The sequence below is a fragment of the Mercenaria mercenaria genome, chromosome 9 (assembly GCF_021730395.1).
Source record: "Mercenaria mercenaria strain notata chromosome 9, MADL_Memer_1, whole genome shotgun sequence".
NCBI classification, from domain to species: domain Eukaryota; kingdom Metazoa; phylum Mollusca; class Bivalvia; order Venerida; family Veneridae; genus Mercenaria; species Mercenaria mercenaria.
The window spans coordinates 11,625,574-11,642,059 of NC_069369.1; the positions used below are offsets into that span (position 1 = coordinate 11,625,574).

General features: G+C 34.0%; 1 protein-coding gene across 1 annotated transcript; it reads left to right on the forward strand.

Annotated features, from left to right (window-relative positions):
* Positions 1–2,916: 2,916 nt before the first annotated feature.
* On the forward strand, positions 2,917–15,717 carry LOC123546462 (solute carrier family 23 member 1-like). Its single transcript, XM_045332733.2, has 12 exons — positions 2,917–3,174; positions 3,803–3,943; positions 5,724–5,976; positions 7,509–7,591; positions 7,989–8,170; positions 8,441–8,561; positions 8,941–9,097; positions 9,749–10,002; positions 10,775–10,904; positions 14,414–14,557; positions 14,929–15,024; positions 15,331–15,717. The coding sequence occupies exons 1-12, from the start codon at positions 2,926–2,928 to the stop codon at positions 15,570–15,572; spliced, it is 2,052 nt and encodes a 683-aa protein (XP_045188668.2). The 5' UTR covers positions 2,917–2,925; the 3' UTR covers positions 15,573–15,717.
* The last annotated feature ends 769 nt before the right edge of the window (positions 15,718–16,486 follow it).

The window sequence follows — 16,486 nt, forward strand, 5'->3', positions numbered from 1 at the left end:
TACAATATACCGATAAAATTATCTGTAATAGGGATTATACAAAAATATCTCTGGCATATGTTTCAAAAGTGCCAAAGAATAAAATAACTGCTTCGGAGCTAATTGAACTGCCCTTCTTGTGTATTTACTAATTTAGACAAGATATAGAAAAGGATAAAAGCAAGAAATGCATGCTCTTTTCACTATAGATATAGAAATTTAGGTAGAAAAGTTCCAGATGACTGGACATGAATAAACTGTTTTCGTAAACTCAAGATTATTGAATCAATGGCAATAACTATTAAGGTATTAGATACCTAATACTGTAGTATTAAATTCCTACCATAAACCTACTTTTGACTTAAATTTTTCAAAGGGGGGGGGGCATAGGTTCAAGCCCCGCTGGGACCAATGTTTTTTCCTTAGATTCCTTTTTTCTAATAAGTTTTTATGTTTTCAAGACTTATTATTGATTTATTGTACAAAATTGGAAATGTTTGATTTGATAAGCGAATTCTTGCTGTTCAAAGTGAATTTACCTCTGAAACAGAAGGGGACAGAGTTAGACATCTTTTAAAATAAAAGGTAAAAGTTCCCTATTTTGCCTTTACTATTTAGACTACATATTGTGGAAGAAATGTAAGTGGGTTTTACTTCTGTCCCAAGCTTATTTTTGAATGAAGTGACATTTAAAAAAGCCCCACACGACTCGACCTTAACTTTTTAATGTTGGAGTTAAAAGTCTGTCTCATTAAATCCTTTTACTTGAGGCCCCCTAGCAAAAAATGATAATGACAATTTTATTTTGTGTTTTATAATTGTTTACCAATAGTTTGACGTTTCTTTCATCAAAATTTATGGTATAATGAATTCTTTGCCAACATTTTGGACAATGACCATCACTTTGGAATTTGTCTACTTGAGCTTGAAAAAATATCATAAATTATACAAAATTTATATAAACGGCACGGTAAAATGTTGTTTAAAAATTGCAACACATTGCAAAACAAGGTCAACTGTAAGAATATACCAAGCAAATGCCATTTTTAAACATTTCTATTAGGTATCTAATACTTTAAGTAGACTAGTTAGAAAATTGTTTCTGAAAATAAGCATTTCTGTTACAAATGTAAGTTTTCAAGTTTGCACAATGAGTGTTTGTCTCTGCTCTCTTAAAACGAAAGACAGAATTGTATTACAGTTTGTTTTTGTCATCAAACCACATGTAGGAATGGCACTATCGGTCCTGACTGATTGAAATTTGATCTTTCGCTAGAAAGCCACTTACTGTACATAATATAGAACGAATGTATTAATAAAGAAAATGATGAATTAAGTTCAAGGTAAATTTCATTAAAATCGGTTCATAGTCAAAAACTTTGTAGTTAATTAAAAAATCGAATCTGGCAATAGAGGTGATGAAATGGGCAATGCTCTCACGCCATCTAGCACATACTTAAGCAGAACTCTTAGAATAATAACATTAAACTATCCAAAGGATGTATAGTAATTTGTCATATTTCTCTTGGTACGGTTATAATATATTGATTTAATCTGTCTTTCAGATCTAAATACATTTGTACCAATTGTTAACAAAGTAGCAAAAAACCCCGGCTTGCTGTTAAATATTCGTTTTCGTGAAACAAATGTGTCACCTAATAAATATAGTTTGTCGTGATCATTTTTGTAAATTGAAATCATGAAAATGTAGATTTCTAACGTGTGTTTGTGTGGGTGCGTGTAAGCGTTCTTGCGTGCGTGCGTGCGTGCGTGCGTGTGAAGCCCGATCATTATCTTCAGAAGTGGCACAAGGCTCAGTTTAGATAAAATACTTTTCTTTCTTTATAATGATAATGACATGCATAGGTAAGGGAATTATTTATAAGCATCTTATAAGAAACATATGATTTCAATGCGCATTGTAACAATATATGAATCTATCATCATTGCAATATTTCATTATATATATGGGCCTAGTTGGATCCCTTAATACATGTATTAAGAAACAAGAAGTGTTGCTACAAATGCGCTTGTTCGTCACAATAGTTAAACCATAGTTACAATAGTAATTGATCAATTAAAATAGAAAAGTGGAAACTCCGCAGGTCGCTCAACACGACAAAAACGAAAATGTTGCAGGCTCGGTTTGATTGAAATGCATGCTACCGTCCACGCCTTCTATCCCCGGGTCGAGCAGAACTCAACATTTACACATGCTACAAGTACAAAATCAATTTAGAAACATCCGCAGATGTATTCATACGGCGGTGCACATGGAACCTTCAATGATACACTAGCCATTATAAATACAGTTTTAAGGACTCGTGCATGTGAGCCCTCGTGATATTCTGCACTGACTGCGTGTTTGTAAATTATATCTGAAACGGCTGATAACACAAGTCGTAGATAGAAAGAATGATAATTAAATTGTACCTACATGTCAGAAATACAATGACTGTGATGTCAGTTGAGTGAACAGTTGTTATATATTTTGTGGCCTTAAGTTGTTTTTTTTTTTGTCTGTAGAAAAATCTTTTTCCTACACACTAAACTTATCATAATATGTTGAATTTATTTTATTTCTAGGTTATTTTATAAATCGCCGAATTCATTTTAAACTTGGGTGTATTTAAATTGAACAAGACCAGTGAGCATTAATTCAAACTCCGATTTTGACACAAGTTCTAAGACCTTTCATCTTTTCATCAAATAACCATTTTTTATTAAATGATACTAAATCACATAGCCATTCCTGATTATAGAATAATTTACAATGTTCTCTTACAGTTATTTTGCATTGTTTAACAGATAAACTATATTTCCCGAATATACCTGTTCAAAAGGGAAACAAAAACACTTACCTTTGACATTAACTAACACTATTTTGTACATGTATGTTTAACTTTTTCTCTTTCAGTTTAGATAATAAAAGTCGAAACGCTCAAAATGATAATGCACGCGTCAACCGACGAAGGTGAACAAAGCGTACGGAGTGACGTAACACGTCGATCATCTGGAACGGTGAGCAATAGCGTAACTGATGTCAGTTGCGTACCTGTGTCAAATGAGCTTATCAATAACGAGAACAACACGCAGGATTCTAGGAAAAGGAATTCTACTGCAATAGGGAGTGGGACAACTGCAACTTATAGAAGGTATTCGGTGGCTTCTCTACAACTCTGGGCACCATCAATGGTAAACTATATTTTATCCATTTCGATCTTGTTACATTTTGTACTTATTGTATATATGTGAATGTAAATGTTGTAAACATGACTTTTTAATTGAGGTTCACCAGTCTTAAGTTATCTATTTTTAGAATCAGACAAAGTTCGCATAAAAGGTTGACAGTTCGTAATGATGTAAAACATATTGTACCTTTTTTGCAATTTTCACTGTTGAAAGTAATGTAGTATTTTAATTTTGTGTTAAGTAAGACAGCCAGAAGTAATACGATTGTCGTTAGTTTAGGCATCTCTGTATGTTTCAGTTTGTAGGCACATTTGTATAAAATATGTAAAATATCGACACGAGACATTTTAGCAGGGCGTGTTGTGATATGACATTTAAAATGCACTGACAAGTACTGTTTTAATGAATCGTTGTATGATCGAGACAGTTTTTACAACACATGAATAAATTAGAATAGATTAATTGTCTTATATGCAAATTCTTTAGTGTAACAACATGTAAATTGCAGGATAAAGATCGTTGTAAAGTACTCGATGGTTTGATTAAGAACAAACTGAGTCTTTCCCATACAGATAACCATAGCAATTTTGATTCTATTAATCCTTATTCTTAGTATTTTAATGCTTTACAGACGGGTAGTAATTCTATTTCGGAGGGTAAACATGAGCTGGACACAGACAAAACTGATGTTGAATTTGAAGAAGAGTGCCCTATACTCTACAAGATCACTGATTCACCTCCATTCTATCTTACTGTCTTCTTTGCAATCCAGGTAACTTTCTTACACATTTGGTGCATCTATAATACAGACAATTAAGTATCATAAATTATTTATTTATCTACGTGTTTTTGGTACAACGTGAAGGCAATCCGTATATGATTGACCATAGTTCTAAGCTGCTCGTCAGTCAAAACATTTGATTATACTTCGGAACTCTATCTGTCATTATTGATATTAGCGTTATGATTTCAATACCAGCCTGGATATCACATTCCGAACTATCTCTTGTACTCAATATTAGGAATATCATCAATTTAATAAGTTTCCTTTAGTATGTCGTTTTGTATAACAATTATCATTGCTATAAGTGGTAGTTGTATAAGCAACAGAAGTAGAAGAAGCGGCATCGGCTATGTCACTTGGAAAAACTTCCCAAAATCTTCAAATCTTAAAAGTTCTTGTTTCATCATCAAGTATTCATCACAAGCGATATATTAGGCACTTAAAGCATATGCGTAGAAATAGTCTAACCTTTTACATAGATTTTCACACATTGTTGAAAATTTACCCTTTACGCCTCTAAATTTCAAAATGAACTGGTCCATCATTCAATTTTGGCAGTACCACTTCTTATTCATAGGGGTGTTCAGTAAAAATTTACTGACTGAATAGCAAACAGTGCACACAGCGATTAGCCTACCACGAATGTGCAGGCTGATCTTGGTTTGCACTGGTCACAAAGGTAGAATCACTTGCCACCAACAGTCTTTCAGTTTAATGTCTCTATTTATATTATTTTTTGCAACTTAGTATTTTAGAACAATAAATGAGCATGTTACCTGTAATAGTAACAAAAATGCTACCGTAAAATTGCCTATATCATTAAGTCATTGGGGGTTGCATGGTTTCGAACATGATGTTCGCGAATTCTGAAAGAATGGTATGGAGATTTGCCAAGATTATATATCCTAATAGAGATCTTGAAGTTAATAAAGCGCAAAGTCATACAATGGCGTATACCTACTGGCTTGTTTCTGAAGTTTGATATGTCAATTTCTGACTTTATGATTTATGCCATTAAAATAATATGAAGGTATACCTCTGGGGTTGTTGAAATACTACTCCTTGTAGACTTGTCTTTGTGTTTATGTATGCATCTCGGTGAAATGGTAATGAAGCATCGGGCTGCTGTGTCGGCGAGTATCGCGTGGGAGTCTTTGCTTCTCGGCCATGTCATGCCAAAGATATAAAGATATAAAAGTTGTTTTAGTAGCTTTCTCGTTTGGGGCTCTATTATAAAGATAGTAATATCGTTATAGTTTTGACCAGCCTGATGTCAGCATATTGTGACTTGGCGGGGTATCTTGTCATACTTCTTGTTTTCAGCTACTGTGGGAACATATATATTTGTCTGTGGAAGGTTTGTGTATTAACTGTTAAACACTGACCTTGTACTTCTTTTTCTCGTCAGCATATTGTCGTATTTTGTTTAGCTAAAATTTCTATTTCAATTAACTACAGCTCCTCGCTCTTCAACAATAAATACACATTCTTCTTTTGATAAAAGGGTATGGTTGCAAAATTTCTTTTCATATCTATAACCTCTTTATTTGTAAATGTCTTACGTATAGCAAGCAAATCAATTAAATGATTGCATATGATTAAAAGAATAAATAACCCTTTTTCGTAAACAATTGTACGATGTTTAGATTTTATAATGTTTTAAAAGAGATATGAGATATAAAAATGATAAAAATGCTCGAATTGAAAACGAAATGATGACATTGTTCAGATATGAATACATACATGTTCCTTTCCTTTCACTTTCTAGCAAAGTCTTATATCAATCGCTGGGTCAATCATTCTTCCACTGTTGGTTGCCGAAGCTGCCTGTGCCTTAGAAGACGGCGTGTTCATTAGGAAACTTGTAGGTTCTACCTTATTGTTGTCTGGTATAACAACATTTCTTCAAGTGAATTTTGGAATTCGGCTTCCAGTTTACCAGGGACCATCCGGATCTTATGCTGTACCGATCATTGCGCTGAATAAAATGGATTCAAGCAGATGCGATATCCACACTATGTGTAAGTGTTTAAATGTACACATGCCTGTTTGAAGGTCTACGATGTGGTGATAACATCAGTATGAAGTGAATTCATTGGACATTGTTACACTTTATAGTCGCAGATCAGTAAGAATTGTAACCACACCACTGATGTGTCCAATAATATGTGCCTGTAATAATAATCATCATTATGATGTTATTTATGTCATTTATTACAAAATTACAAACATATTAGTATTCATCACAAATTATAATACGTTGGTTGTCGATAGTAATAGTTATAGCCGGAGTCTTATTTGACCCAATGTATGTTTTTTGAGAATGGCTTAACATTAGCTTTTGAATAATAACCAGGTTGTTTGCTTTGTCTGAACAGTATAAAAATACAATGTAAACATCAGATTGCTACGGGGGATGCAAATATAAATAAACATTTTACATCTGTACTTTAAACACATTGTCACGTAATGACTCCGAAAACTATTTCCATTAAGGATAACATGTATCCGAAGGAGGGCATGTTAAAATCGCTCTGTCCGTCTATGCGTGCGTCCGTGTAAATTCTTCTCCGGGCTGTAATTCTGCCATTCATAAACGGATTTTGGAATACCTTGGCATAAATGTTCACCATAGTGAAACAACGTGTCATGCGTAAGACCCAGACCCCTAGCTCAAAAGTCAAAGTCACAATAAAGAGGTCAAATGTTAACAGGGTATGTTTAGTGTCCGGTTCATAACTCTGCAATCCATGAAGGGATTTTGAAATAACTTGGCATAAATGTTTACCATAATGAGGCAATGTGTACTGCGCAAGACCCAGACCCCTAGCTCCAAGGTCAATGTCACACTTAGAAGTAGGTAAAGAGGGTCTGTTTCGTATCTGGTTCATAACTCAGCCATACATCAAGGTATTTTGAAATTACTTGGCATAAATGTTCCCCATAATTAGACGGCATGTCATGAGCAAGATCCAGACCCCTAGCTGTAATGTCAAGGACACAATTAGAGGTTAAATGTTAACATGGTTTGTTTTTTGTCAGGTCTATAACTCTGCTATCGATAAGAGATCTTAAAATTACTTGGCATAAATGTTTCCTATATTGAGATGATGTGTCATGCACAAGACACAGACTTCTAGCTCCAAGGTCAAGGTCACACTTAGGAGTCAAAGGTTAACAGGGTCTGTTTCTTGTCCGGTCAAAAGCTGCCATTCGTCAAGGGATTTTAAAATTACATAGCACAAATGTTCCCTATAATGATCTGGTGCGTCATGCGCAAGACCAAGACCCCTAGCTCAAAGTACAGATAGTTTTAGCATTTTTTGCGCAGACAACTGTAGGATTCTTGGACATGCTTTGAGGTCATTTGTCACATTTGTCACAATAGTGACAGCTCTTGTTTAAAAGTAACCTGCCAGTGTGATCTGTATTTTAGACTTAATAAGTGTTTTCAAAGAAGAGGCAATTATAATTAATTTAAAGACAGTCGAACTTGTATTTTTTCACTGTTGGTAATAAAAAGTGATATCAAACATTACAAATTATCTTACAGTTCCGGGAGTGTTGAACTCAACATCAAGCAATGTCACTGAAGCTGATCTACAAACGCAGTTGATTGACATACGCGTCAGAGAGGTAAACCACAAAAGAACTAATGATATGTTTCATTTTATATATTATCGATTAATTTGTCAGTAGTACCACGTCATACGTCATACGTGCATAGAAAAAGACTACTCGTAGTGATTTTGAACTATATGTTTTCGTTTGATCTCATTTTTGGGGTTGACAATGGCCAGTCTGTTAAATATTAAACTAATAAACACGTGATGTTTTATGTAACGTTTTGCTTCAAGCTTCGTTTACTGATGATGAAGTAGCATTTATTCAGTTATAAAACGCTGTTAAAATTTCCAAAGGAGCTTTTTAATCTATCATATTCAAATTTCTTTATACGTGAACTAGCCTGAAGATAAACGGCTAAACGGCATTAGACCTAGGCAAACATTTTCTCTTCTTTAATTCATTTTAGATGATGGGGCCTTTGATTCTGGCTGGATTTCTCCATTGTCTAATCGGTGCCACTGGTCTAGTTGGCATGTTGCTACGGTTTGTTGGACCAATAACCATCGTACCGACCATTCTTCTGATAGGCCTATACATTGTCAAACCTGCAATGGTGTATACAGAGGTTCACTGGGGCATATCTTTTATGTGAGATAATAAAGTGTCCGTTTGTAATAAAAATAGTTTGATATTGTCTATATAAAATGTTTCAGATGTCATTATTATTGTACCTTTTAAAAATACCTGAATTGATTTATTCAGAAGGTATAATTTATTTTAAGTCTAATGTAAAACATGTAACTAATACTAAGTCCTTGCAAATCATCTTATGTACACGCCCTAAATTCGAATAGATAAGAAACAATTAAGACATTAAACAAATAAAAAAATGTAATATTTTGACCTTCATCACTTTAGGACATGGGCAATAGGTGTGATTTTATCCATGTATCTAGGACATAGACCAATGATTATACCTGTATGGACAAGAAGGAAGGGGTTCCATACCATACGATATCCTCTTCATCAAGTATTTGCTGTAAGTTACCTTAACAATAGATTTAAAAATGATCAAAACATAATTATAATGGATATGCAATTTTTGTCATGAATATGTTATTCACTAATAGTGTCCACATTAAATATTTCACAAGTAACATATATTCCATATTGTTATAACGTGATTAAGTAAAAATACGACGGACTTGGAGTAACATACAGCAATTTTATATTTTAGTGTAATGGAGATATAATGAACGTGTCTTCGAATACCGCACAGAAGCAAAATGCGCATTTATTGCTTTCTCAAGTACATAATAAATGAACAAATGTGAACACGAATTTGAGCGTTCGAGTTGAGAAATTCACATTTGTTATACATATGAATTCAAAGATATAAAGTTAAAACTGATTTTCAGATTTTGATTTCAATTTTGATTGGATGGGCAGTTTGTGGTATAATGACGGCAGCTGGTGCATTCCCAACAGACAAAACCAATATACAATACAAGGCTCGCACAGACGCTCGTGCAGATGTTATATATGAATCTGAATGGTTCTACTTACCCCATCCAGGTATAAAAAGGAGCAATTTTCTATTGTTACGATAATTCAAGACATTATCGAAATTTACGTTGTTTTTAAGACATGTATTAATATTTATTGATACATTATTTTTAATAAGATATAGAAGCATTAAGAAACATTTTATATAGAAGAGTTAAGAAACATTTTTACTGTAGGTCAGGCATGTTTAAATTTGTACAATTGTTGCAATCAGATAATAGAAGTGGCATTATTAATATATCTAGATAATATAAAACACGCAATGTCTGTTTCACTTGTAACTTAAATACAACCCATCCTTGGAAACCTGTCTGTTGTATGTTAACAGCATGTAATGTTAGCCATTTAATTACGTGACTACAATGTATTTATATTTTTGTATTTGTATCAATATATGATGATGTATTATGTACAAGTCAATAATATATGTTCTGTTTAATACGAACTTGTTCTGTTCGTCTTATGATTTGAACTTTGCATGCTGCAGGAATTGGGCTAAAATAAAGAAAATAATAGACATTTATTTCGGAAAGGACACATTAACAAAATAAGTCAGTTCTAAATGATTTATATTTTTTAAACATTCTATTCAATACCTTCTTTTTGCTCACAATTGCGTGTTTACTAATACAAAATATACTATATTTTTCAACAATTTAGGACAATTTGGACTTCCCTTGTTCAGTGTTAGCGCAATTGTTGGATTCCTTATTGCAACCATTACCTCAATACTTGATTCTATTGGGGATTACTACGCAACTGCAGCTATATGTAGGGTTCCCCCACCACCTAGTCACGGCGTTAATAGAGGTATAGCAGTAGAGGGATTTTGTAGCATGATATCTGGGTTTTTTGGCGTAGGACATGCAACTACAACGTACGGCGGTAATATCGGGGCTATTGGGATGACCAGAGTAAGACATGTTTTATAACACACTGAACTTTAGAGGAATACATAAAGATACCGTAGACTTTGATACACTTCATAAGCTTTTCTTTGACCCCGTTAGGTTAACTTTTAAAATAAATTTAATGTATGAATATTTTTGTAATGACAGGAGTATGTTTGGTGCATACATATTGTGCTTTCTTGTACAGTTAGTGTGGATAGGGTGCACCTGGCAGGGATAACTTTTATTTATTTTGTTCGGTGTCTTTAAAACAGGAAACTAGCGTTGAGTGGGTTTTATGCAGAATTAAACGTAGTTATCTCCCCTGTGTTTTTTCCACTGACGTTCCCATACGGCGAACCACATTATTTCTTTATTTGTGTGGTTTTACCAGTTGTCTATATCATTTTCTTTGTCCACGTATTCATGTGTTGGTATCAATCATTAACTCATCCATACATTACTTACGTACATACTTCTGCAGGCTTCCGTTCTATTCACAGAACGTCCTTCCTGCTCGGGTTTTATCCTTGTTTCCTTTTGTAGTTTTGTAAAAGAATTGAGCCATTTCATTGAATAGTGCATACATGATTCAAAGTAATGCTTTAGGAATGTCGAAAAGAGCTTTAGATGTGCGATACATATTTGTAGTCGTAAGGAAATCGCAATATGTATACAGTATATGTAAAACTTTTCCATTTTGCCAATAATGATATCATCCATAGTTTCTTTATAATCTTTTGTTCGTTCATTTTTAAGAGGTTATTCGTCGATATAATTTACAATATGCTTTCAGGTGGCTAGCCGTCATGTGTTTATTACAATGTCTGGTATTTATATTGTGCTGGGAGTACTTGCCAAAGTGTCTGCAGTATTTATCAGTATACCATACCCTGTACTCGGAGGCAGTATCATCACAATTATTGGTAAAAGTGCTCTTAAAAGATAAATGTGAAAGTGATGTAGCAGTTTTAACATTCTTTAGTATTATTTTAATAGTGGCATTGCTCAAAATAAAAAGAATATTTCAAATGAAATCTTTCACAGTATTTCTCGTTTGGTTATTTTGTTCTAATATGAGAATGTAATCTTTTCCGCATATAAAAGTGTATTTATAATTTATTCTAAAGTAAAAGTAACGTGACGTCCGCTCTGAACCAAGTTAAGGACACGCTTAGGGGTCGAGAGGTGACCTGCTTTAACATGATTTTTCCACGTTTCTGAAGAATAAACATAATGTATAGTATACCAAGATGAAGGAGAAAGATTGACCTATGCCATGGTACTATTTTAATAACATTTTATGCATCAGGATTCTTTTAAGGTAACACATTATGTAAAAGTCTATTGTTATGTCCAAACAGATTCAACTCTCTCATCAATACTTCAAAAGAGCTAAAATTTTGTGTACAGTGTGGGAGGCCCATAAACTACCATAAACTGTATCACAAATGTTTTCTAAATTGCAAGAAAAAAGAGTTACAGACAAATCATTTATTTTTCCCCAATAAATTAAAAGTCATATAATTCAAGAATATATTTATTAGTTTCGGGGACTATAGGAATGCACTTTTCCGTCCGTCGTTCCGTCTTTCCGTCCGTCCGCAATTTCGTGTCCGGTCCATAACTCTGTCATTCATGAAGGGATTTTAATATTACTTGGCACAAATGTTCCACATGTGTCATGCGCAAGAACCGGACCCCTGGCTCAACGGTCAAGATCATAATTGGAGGTAAAATGTCAACAGGGTTTCTTTCCTGTCCGGTCCATAACTCTGCAATCCATAAAGGAATTTTATCATTACTTGGCACAAAAATATTTCATAATAAGACAATTTGCCATGCCAAACTATCAGACCCCTAGCTCAAAGGTCAAGGTCACACTTGGCAGTCAAATGTTTACATGGCATGAACAGGATCTGTTTTGTGTCCGGTCCATAACTCTGTCATTCATTAAGGGATTTTAATATTACTTGGCACAAATATTTCCCATGAGACGACGTGTCATGCACAAAACACAAAATCCCTAGCTAAAAGGTCAAGGTCACAATTTGAGGTCAAATGTCAACAGGGTTTTTTCCCTGTCCGGTCAATAACTCTGTCATCCATCAAGGGATTACAATATTACTTGGCATAAATGTTCCCCATGATGAGATGACTTGTCGCAACACCTACAACCCTAGCTTAAAGGTCAAGGTCACACTTGTAGATCAAAGGTCAATAGGAATTTTTTCTTGTCCGGTCTATAACTTTGTCATGCAAAACAGGATTTATATATCAGTTGACACAAATATTCCCCAGGATGAGACAACGTGCCATGCGCAGAACCCGGGCCCTTAGCTGAAAGATCGAGGTCACACATGGAAGTCAAAGGCCAAAAGGGCTTTTTTCCTGTCTAGTCTGTAATTCAACAATCCTTAAAGGGATTTTAATATTACTTAGCACAAATGTTCACCACCATGAGACAGAGCAGAACCAGGTCTAAGGTCAATGTCACAGAGGCCAAAGGTCACATCCAAGAATGATTTTGTCCGGAGCATTTCTTCTTCATGTTTGGAGGGATTTTGATGTAACTTGGCATAAATGTTTACCACCATGAGAGGGATTGTCTTGCGCAAGAACCAGTTCCCTATGTCTAAGGTCAAGGTCACACTTAGAGGTCAAAGGTCAAATTCAAAAATGACTTTGTTCGGAACAGTTTTTCTTCATGCATGGGGGGATTTTGATGTAACTTGGCACAAATGTTCACCACCATGAGGCGGCAAACTTTGTTTTTAGAATAACTTCCCTTTGTTGTTACTTTAAATAGCTTAACTTTTATTACTGGTTGTAGGGAAAAATCAAGACCATTTTTCTGTGGTACAACATGCATGTTACATCCAATTTTTAGATGTACTAGTATTTTGACTTATCTCTACCTGGTAAAGAGTTATGTGTGGACTTAAATTATATAGAATCTTTTTAGGATTAACTTCCCTTTGTTGTTACTATAAATAACAATAGAGAAAGTTAGGTGCCTTCTAGTAGAGGACTTTGTATTGCATGGCAATACTTCATTCACTTGTTTATTACAAAACTGTGATAAACCTTTATAGAACACCCTTCAGAGGAACAGACTGCCAATTTGTAGGCAATTTCCTTCACTAATAAAGGAACTGAATCAAATACTTCACCATGTTGTGAATTTCTGTTCTGAGAAAAAGAAGAAAATGTATATTGAGAACTAAAACCTTAGGTCCCATCTTCCTCAAAGCATGAACTTGCCTTTTTTCTGCCAACGAATCAGACTACTTCATTATTCCATTCCATTTATTAATAGGTCCACAATTTAAACAGTAGTAATAATTATTCACAAATAATTAACCCTCTCCATCAAGACAGCCTGTCAAAACCAGTTATATTTACCTGATAAAATCACCCATATAATTTCCATTACATCAAGGCAATATTGCTCCCATTAACGCTCCTTCTAGAGCCTTAAATGACCACATTATAATTTTTGAGATTCAGGAACTCAAATGCTAAGCTGATGGTCCAGAAATACCGTGACTGAATTTATAGCCAGGATGTTCTTTTCAGAAAGGTGTTATTGTAAAGACCTGTTACTTCTGGAAATTCATCAAATAAAGGTTTTATATTTGCACTTTTAAATCCACGTTTTGGCATCTGATAGTAGAAATTATGGTGAATTTATATGAAATAAAAACAACAAATGTCCAAAACATGTCAATTGACCCCTATGTTTGTCCTTAATTGCGAATACTTTTAACCTAATTCTAAAAAAAATGTTGTTATTTGATGGCAGTGGTAACCTTGCAAAACTAACATATTTTAAACCTGTCAAGTGAAACCAGGATTCCTTTGAAAATAAAGCCACGTCCTTAATGAGACTACATTTAAAGCATAGAATACATACTGCGCAAAACAGTAGCAGCTTCCGTTTGATTGATAAAAGGAAGTAATAAAATGTTCTACAACCCTCAAGCCCAATAGCACTGCCTTAAGCAATAAAACATTTTATAACTCTTAGACGGTCGCTGTACTATCACGTATTTACCTGTAAAATAGCAATATACTTACATACCTCACAAAATGTATTTATAGATTTGATTCAAATAGTGAATATGAGTTGAAATAACTAATAGTTTCAACTTAGCTAGACTAACTGTTGCTTCATTAAACAGTCAACTTAATAGTTATTACTAGTATTCTTATGAGCACGGGACTTCCGGAAGATTACTAATTTATGTTGGATAAAAAATTGTATTAATGTATCCATTAGAGGATAAAAAAACCGTTTGTTTAATTTATTATCGTTGAATATATAAGCATTCTTTAAGTTAGTGTGTTTAATATAATATCGTTGAATATATTAGCATTCTTTAAGTGTGTTTAATAGCTATTTTGTTTCATGTTATTATTTTGCTTTTTTTAGGTGTGTTTGTTGGCGTGAATTTATCTAATTTAAAAGTGATAGATTTGTCATCTACAAGAAATCTGTCAATCATTGGGACAGCAGTGTTTGTTGGTCTTCTTGTACCAAGCTGGATGGAGAAAAATGGAAGTGCAATTGATACAGGTGTAACAGCAAAATAATTAGTCTTATCAACATGTACCACAAAAGCCATTTGCTAAGATGACGCAGTTACTGCACTTCGTATGATTGTCACAACATGATTTCTGTACCAGAACCGAAGCATCCTATTGCAATGTTTTGTTTATACAAAGGACGTATAACTTTTTTGAGGCATAGAATAGAAAAGTGGATAGACTAGAAGTCACTCTGTTTCATCAATGTATCGTTAATTAAAAATCATCTTCTGCAATTTTAATAATTGGCAATTGCTGTTCCATTTCTTTTACAACTTCCGATTTTCTGTTGTTCATCCATATAATCAAGTTAAGTCATTTGTATAATCATTTTAATCATTTTATGGTTGTTTTCTACAGGGATTCGTGATTTAGATCAAGTGATCATGATGTTTCTTGGAAATCCAAACTTCTTGGGCGGGTTCATAGCCTGTTTTATGGATAATACGATTCCAGGTAAAAAGTTGATCGTGTAAATTTTCTGCACTACAGATTTAGATAATAAGCCTAATGTAAATACTTTTTCATCGAAAGAGTTCCAGTTACAGATCGGAACATCTAGTCATGCATACACGCACATTAACTAACCATACACTATTCCGGTATAAAATCAATTTTTACATAGCTTATTATATTGGAGAACAGTATAAGGGGTTTTGTTCTCCAAGGTTTAACCTATTACCTAAACACACCTGATAACAATTACACACGTTTTAGCGATACATTTTGTGTAAAAAAAACAAACATTTTTCTACATTGAAGGGACTGACAAAGAAAGGGGTATAGCTGCTTGGAAAAAACCTGAATCCCTGGATACCTCGATGCATTACATAGAAGGAAAAGAGGTTTATGAACCACTTATTCCAGAATGTTTAAAGCGTCAAAGATGTTTGAGGTTTATACCAATATTTCCGAAATATAGTAGGGGAAATGTAAAGACGAACGGAAAACGTAACGAAGGTTATGCCGAGGACGGTATAGATGAAATGAACACAAACATTTGAGTTATTGGAAAGTATCCATGAAATGTGATTGATAAAAATGTGTAATAAATTGTACATAGAAATTTAACTTTTGAATTATAAAATGTTTATACAATCGAGTTGTGTTACTATATGAAATTTGCCAAGTAAAGGGTACTTACTTCTACATGCTATATGCCCTTTTTTCTGTAAGTGTTTTATCCCTTCTGTTGACATTTATTGGAAAGATAGTTGTCAACTGAAGAATTATTTCGACATTGTTTATCCGTTTTCTTTATGTCCGAAATGTTACATTGATCCTTATTTCTTACACTTCAGTGTTACCTCTTAAAAACTGTATGAAGCATATTCTATCTGTTTCCATTCATTATTATGTCACAGTCGTTTGAGTCATATTAGACATTTGCGAATTAAGTCTACGTGGACTGTGGACACCTATGACGATCGATTTTTCAAGGGGACCGTTTCAACATAATTTGATTATATTATGCGCGGTAGGAAAAAAGAGCTTATAACGACAATAGGGTTTGGGTTATTATATCATCACTATGCGGTAGGTGATATAAGTTCCGATGTGCCTGTTTTTAGCTCGACTTTTCGAAGAAAAAGTAGAGCTTTTGCACTTGCTCCGGCGTCGGCGTCGGCGTTGCCGTTGGTTAAAGTTTTTGATAAAGTCAAATATCTCTGTTACTATCAAAGCTATTGACTTGAAACTTATAATAGTTATTAACTATCACAGTCTACACCAGGAGAAATAATTCCCATAAGTCTGATTTGATTTTTGATAGAATTATGCCCCTTTTAACATAGAATTTCTGGTTTAGATAAAGTCAAATATCTCTGTTACTATCAAAGCTATTGACTTGAAACTTAAATTGTTATTTACTATCGAAGTCTACACCAGGAAAGACAATCCCAATAACTTTGCTTTGAAT

What these genes read in the sequence shown, in the direction of transcription:
- LOC123546462 (XM_045332733.2), top strand. Translation starts at nt 2,926, where the DNA reads ATGATAATGCACGCGTCAACCGACGAAGGTGAACAAAGCGTACGGAGT. An exon ending in TTGACATACGCGTCAGAGAG is followed by an intron (nt 7,592 to 7,988) that starts GTAAACCACAAA and finishes AATTCATTTTAG; the next exon opens with ATGATGGGGCCTTTGATTCT. An exon ending in CACTGGGGCATATCTTTTAT is followed by an intron (nt 8,171 to 8,440) that starts GTGAGATAATAA and finishes TCATCACTTTAG; the next exon opens with GACATGGGCAATAGGTGTGA.